The sequence below is a fragment of the Pseudonaja textilis genome, chromosome Z (assembly GCF_049901715.1).
Source record: "Pseudonaja textilis isolate UNSWEBS1 chromosome Z, rPseTex1.2, whole genome shotgun sequence".
In the NCBI taxonomy this organism is placed as follows: domain Eukaryota; kingdom Metazoa; phylum Chordata; class Lepidosauria; order Squamata; family Elapidae; genus Pseudonaja; species Pseudonaja textilis.
The window spans coordinates 61,464,049-61,470,048 of record NC_142008.1 but is presented as its reverse complement, the minus strand read 5'-3'; the positions used below and the strand labels follow the sequence as shown (position 1 = coordinate 61,470,048).

At 31.5% G+C, this 6,000-nt stretch overlaps 1 protein-coding gene across 1 annotated transcript in view; it reads right to left on the bottom strand.

Annotated features, from left to right (window-relative positions):
* Window positions 1-432: 432 nt before the first annotated feature.
* Window positions 433-6,000, bottom strand: part of GOLGA4 (golgin A4) — a 79,743-nt gene continuing 74,175 nt past the window's right edge. Inside the window, exon 13 of the mRNA XM_087917164.1 lies at window positions 433-585. Within this exon, the coding sequence (XP_087773290.1) occupies window positions 460-585 (126 nt within the window). The 3' untranslated portion in view covers window positions 433-459. The remainder of the gene's footprint in view (window positions 586-6,000) is intronic.

Genomic DNA, 6,000 nt, shown 5'->3' with positions numbered 1-6,000 from the left:
CAACTCAATCTAGCAATTTTGGCATGTATCATAGGTCTCAGAAGCCAAAAAATATTGGCTGGCAGGAACTAGGAGATGCACCTTCTCTGTAGCCCCTGCCTTCTGGAATATTCTCCTTCAGACACCAGGATGATCTGACCCTGTTGATCTTTTGCAAGACCATGAATTTGGTTGCATGCACACACCTGGGCATCTGAATGCACTAAAGGCCCCATTTCTTCATTATATCCATGGCAATAGATGCACTTGGTGATTATATATATTCTGTATTATTTTAATTGCTTTTCATTTGTTTTTGCATTTTATGATATATCTAACCCAAAGTCAATTGTTGAAATGAGTAAATATAGCAATCAAACAAATTAACAAACAAATAATATATAATGAGCAAACTGTGTTGCATAAGGCTGCAATAAAACTAAATATAAAAACATAATGAAAAATTGGAAATACTAATGTTTACCAACTTACTTCATCACCATTCCAATTTTCTTCATGTACCAATCTTTTTTTGTAGTCCTCTTGTAACTGCACCAGCTGTTCCTCCAATTTATTTACTTTTTTGGTCATTTCTTCTTCTCTGGCCTTCAAAATAAATATTAATAAATCCATCATGTATATCTTGTTAGTATAAATATAGTATGGTGCAATTTGACTTCCAATCAACTTCAATATTAAAAGTTCTAGTGATTTGTTATTGTTTTAACAGAAATGTACTTTGAATATCTAATCATTTATTTCAAAATTTAGAAAACTATTGGTGAATTCATTTAAAAAGCCATTTAAAAAGAATCCACATTCTAAACCAGGAGCCCATATTCTATACCAAGACCAAATCTCATTTATCATTTATTAAAATGAATACTAGGCATACTATGATTTGAAGTACTATCTCATTAGTTTAAATCAATGAAATGTGTACTTATATATTTATCTTATTTACACATCCACAATTTATCAATATTGTTGTAGTTTTTTTATTTTTAATCACATACACATACAAAAACATAAAAACATAAAATCCTCTTCCATTTTATATACATAGTGTGTCAGTTGGTTACGTATCACTTGTGCTATACTTCTGTAGTCATTTACTTACAATTTATATCAATCTTCACATTGTCAAACTAACATAATGTTTATATATTTATCAGTTATTAGTTTATTCCATCATTTTATACGAGATGTTCCACATTTTATCTTAAAATTTATGTTATACTTTAAACCAGTGGTTATATATATCTGTATCATGTTTTATATCAATCTATTAGATTTCTATCACAAAATTATCAAGTCTATTATATTACCATGCCTTTTTATCCAACCGTTGATAAAACAAATCCCATATCAATAAAATTGCTTATCTTCTTGTTCTCTAATTTCAAATGTCAATTTACTCATTTCAGCATAGTCCATAATTTTTGGTAACTTCCTCCTGCATGAGGTGTTTTGTCATTTTTTCCAGTTCTTCTTCAAATACAATTCTAGCTGCTGTTAAGACATTTACAATCAAATATTTCAGTTCTTTATGTATATGTCTGGTATGAAACTCCCAATAGCAAAGATCTCTGGTTTAAAGTCTATATGCTGTTTTATCATTTTTCCAACCATGTGTGGATTTTAGTCAATGTTTCTTTGCGTCTGAACATGTCCACCACATGTGGTAATATGAACCAGGTATCTGATGACATTTCAGCATTTATCCGATTTACTATTAAACATTCTCATAAAGTCTCATCAGGGTGGGATTACCTGTAAAACATCTTATACAAATTTTCTTTATATGCAGTTGACATTGTCATTTTATAATTTTGAGACCACTGAATTTTTGCCATTTTTCCAAATCAATCCCATATCCAAAATTTTCCCCCAAGCAATCATTGTTTCTTTAACTTGCTCCTCCTCCAATTTATATTCTAACAGATATCCATAAAGTTTTTTAATTACCTTTTCATCAGTACCCATCAAAATTTTATCTAAGTCAGACAACTTATCATAAATACCTTCTGCCTTGAGTCTTTATCAAACCTAGATTGTATTTGCAAATAAAGAAAACCAATTCATTTTACACCCTTGTTCTTGCAACATTTTGCATAGTTTTAAGTTCACCCTTTTCATTCAGTAGCTCCCCCATATCTAACTGTTGGTTCCTTTTTATATATTACTGGATGAAAAAGCTTCAAAGTTGATATCCATGTTGGAATTTTTAGAGTAATATTGTCTTTTAATCTTCTCAGCTCAAAAACAATGCCTCACGAATATAATGTCTTCTAAAAATACCTGTGTTTTAGTTCAGGCTTATACCAGAGAGGCATGCCATCCCAACAGAAAGTCATGGCCTTCTAAAGTCAATAATCTACTGTTCCTTAGTGTTATCCATTTGCTTTACCCACATCAAACTTGTCGCCTGGTAATACAGCTCCCAATTGGACAAGGCAAACCCTCCTCTTATTCTTGCATCTTGTAACAGTTTTAATTTTATTCTTGATTTTTTACCCTGCCAAATATATTTCAACACAATTCTATTTAAATCTTCAAAAAAACTCTTTCCCTAATCGAATAGGAATTGTCTGAAATAAATATAAAACTCTAGGCAATATATTCATCTTAATTGTGGATGTTCTCTCAATCAATGATAGTTGCAATTTTTCCCATTTCATCAAGTCTGTCGCAATCTGCTGTTTGAGTTTAACATAGTTATCTTCCTTCAGGATACTGCATCTTGGTGTAATATAAATCCCTAAGTATTTAACCTTGTTCGTGACCTGTATTTTTAAAGTTTCTTCCAACTCTTTCTTTTGTCTTGTTAACATATTCTTTGTTAATATCTTTGTTTTGTCTTTATTTATTCTTAGACCTACTACTTTTCCATATTCTTCTGTTTTTTTCTATTAATGTGGGTGTTGTTTCCATTGAGTCTTCAAATACCAGGTCATCTGCAAAAGTTGCAATTTATACTCCTCCTTTTTAATTTTCATTCCTTTTATTTCTTTTTCTTCTCTGATATTCCTGTTCAACACTTCCAATGTTAACACAAACAGCAGAGGCGACAATGGACAGCCTTGCCTTGTCCCTTTTCTTATATCTATGGATTCTGTTAATTCTCCATTTACTATCACCTTTGCAGTTTGTTCATGATATATTGTTTCAATGGCTTGGATAAATTTCTTACCAAAGACCATTTGTATCGGTTGCAGTAAAATAAATCACCAACTCACATTGTCAAAGGCTTTTTGAGCATCTAGAAACATCAAGGCCATTTGCTTCTCAGGGTGTGCTTCATAATATTCCAGAGTAACCAAAATGATTCTCACATTGTCTTGATTTGTTTCTTTGGCAGAAATCCATTTTGATCAATATGAATAAAATTATTTAAGTATCTTTTTAGACTTTCTGCCAAAATTGAAGCAAAGATTTTATAGTCTGAATTTAATAGAGATATAGGTCTATAAGTTTTAACTTGCTGCAGGTCTGTATCCTCCTTCGGTATAAGTGTAATATATGCTTCTCTCCATGTTTTGGGTATTCTTTTCTTTAACGTAACTTCATTCATAACTTCTAGAAGATGAAGATTCTTATAGAATTCCGCTGGCAACCCATCTGGACCTGAAGCTTTCCCAGCATTCTGTTTTTTTAAAGCTTCTGTTAGTTCCATCATTGTTATATTTCGTTCTAAAACTGTTTCAATATTTTTGGGTATCTGAGGTAAATTTGCTTTCTGAAGATATTGCTTGATTTTTTCTTCTTGAATATTCTCTTGAAAGTATAGTTTTCCATAGTAATCTTGTACATTTTTTCCTTCTCCTCATTTCCATAACAAACCTGTCTTTCTTTATTTATCAATTGGCTAATTTTTCTTGCTTCTCTTTCCTTTCTCAGTTTATAAGCTAGCCATCTGCCTGGTTTATTTGCATCTTCAAAGTAATTCTGTTTCGCACTTTTAATTTTTTGTGCTAATTCCTCTTTTTCCATTAGTCCCAATTTATGTTTAATTATATCCATTTTATTTTTAATGTCTTTTTTTGTGGGGACTTCTGTAAATCTTTTTCCAGTCTCTTATAGTCATCCTCTAATGTCTTAAATGTCTTTTTCTGTTTTCTGTTTCTTCTCTTAGTATAATCTATTATCAAGCATCTTGTGTAGGCCTTCATTGTGTCCCAGAGATTCTGTAAAGATGTATCCTCTTTTCTATTTTCTTTGAAGAAGAAAACAAGTTCTTTTTCTATTTTCTGTTTAAAGTCTTTTTCTTTCAGAATCATATTATTTAGAGTCCATCTGGATCTCTTCTTGTATCCTTTCCAGATAACTGATACTGGATTATGATCTGCCCATGTGCTTGTTTCTATTTCAATCTGTTGTACATTAGTCAATAATTCTGCTGACATCCATATCATATCTATTCTAGACCAGGATGTGTGTCTATTTGCTTACTTTCCGCATTTCTCTCTCTCCATGCATCTTTTAAATTAAATTCTTCTGTTATTCAGAGGAAGGATTTTGGTAGTATCTTTCTAACTTTCTTTGTTGTTTTCTGTGTTTTATAGTCCAACCGGTCATTAATTATTCCATTAAGATCACCCATCATGCAGATATTAACATAGTCCAAATCAGTTATTTTTGTATGTAATTTCCTATAAAATTCTTCTTGTTTATCATTCGGGGCATAAATTGCAATTAAAAGTGTTTTAACAGTTATCCGTTATCTCCACCATCAAAATCCTTCCATCATCATCTGTATAAATTAGTCTGCCAAAATTGTTTATTTAATATATAATACCACACCTCTTTTTTTCGATTGTGCCAGCGATATGAATAATTTCCCTAATTTTTCTTATTTTAGTATATATTCACGTTGCTTTTTAATATGTACCTCTTGTAAGATTATATCAAATTTTAATTTATCTAATTTGTGAAATACTTTCCTTCTTTTAATAGCCGAATTAAGTCCATTTATGTTAATCGTAATCAATTTTCTTTCATCCATGTTAAGCTTTATAGGAGGGTTTTATTGCTCTAGTAGATCTCAATTCTCATTGTTCTTTGGGTTCACCACCTACTGCACCTTCTTCTTTTTCTTTTTCAATTACTGCTATAGACTCCCCTTGGATTCAATTAGTGACTCTTCCTTTCTTTCTTCTTCCTCCTTTTCTCTAAAGCATTCTTAGTAAAATAGCTCAGCTTTTCCAACTCTGTCAATTCTGTGTCTTTGTTCCTGCCAAGTGAACAAAAGGCCTTCTGGCATCAACCATCTGTAGTTTACTCCTCTTTTAAGTAGCTCTTTAGTCAAGAATAAATATTCTCTTCTCATCTTTCTTATTCTTCTTGGTATCTGTTTCAGCACAATTTCTTTATTTTTATATTTTAGTGTTTTCTCTCTCGCCACCTGGAGTATCTGTGTCTTAATACTCTTCTTAGTAAATCTGATGTGAACTTCTCTTGGTACTCTATTCCTCGTTGCATATCTCATATAGACACGAAACATTTCATCCATCCCATCCATCATTTTTTCTTTAGTTATTTCCAGTGCTTCTGCCAATATTTCTGCCATTATTTCAGCAAGGTTTTCACCTTTCCCTTCTCCTATATTTTGAAATCTTAAGTAAAATTTTGATTTGTCTATTTTCCATCTTAATGATTTACCCCTGCCCTTCTCAATATCGCCCAAACGAATATCAGTATCTCCAATTTTCTTATCTCTTTGTATATCTTTTTCTTCAATTTTTTAAAATCTGTCTTCATATTTCATCATCATCTGTTGAATCTTTTTCACTTTTTCATCTGTCTTTTCAATTTTTTGGTCAATTTCCTGAATTTCTTGCATGATCATCTGCAATGTCACTTCCTTCTCTTTCTCTTTTTCCTGTTGTAATATTGTCTGTATAGATCGTTGTCCTCCAGATGGTGAGGGGGTTGGTATAGAAGAAGTTGGGGCTGTTGTCTTTCTACTCATCTTGTAATGCTTATCTGTAAAGAAAGAGAGAGAAAAAAGAAAAAAAGAAA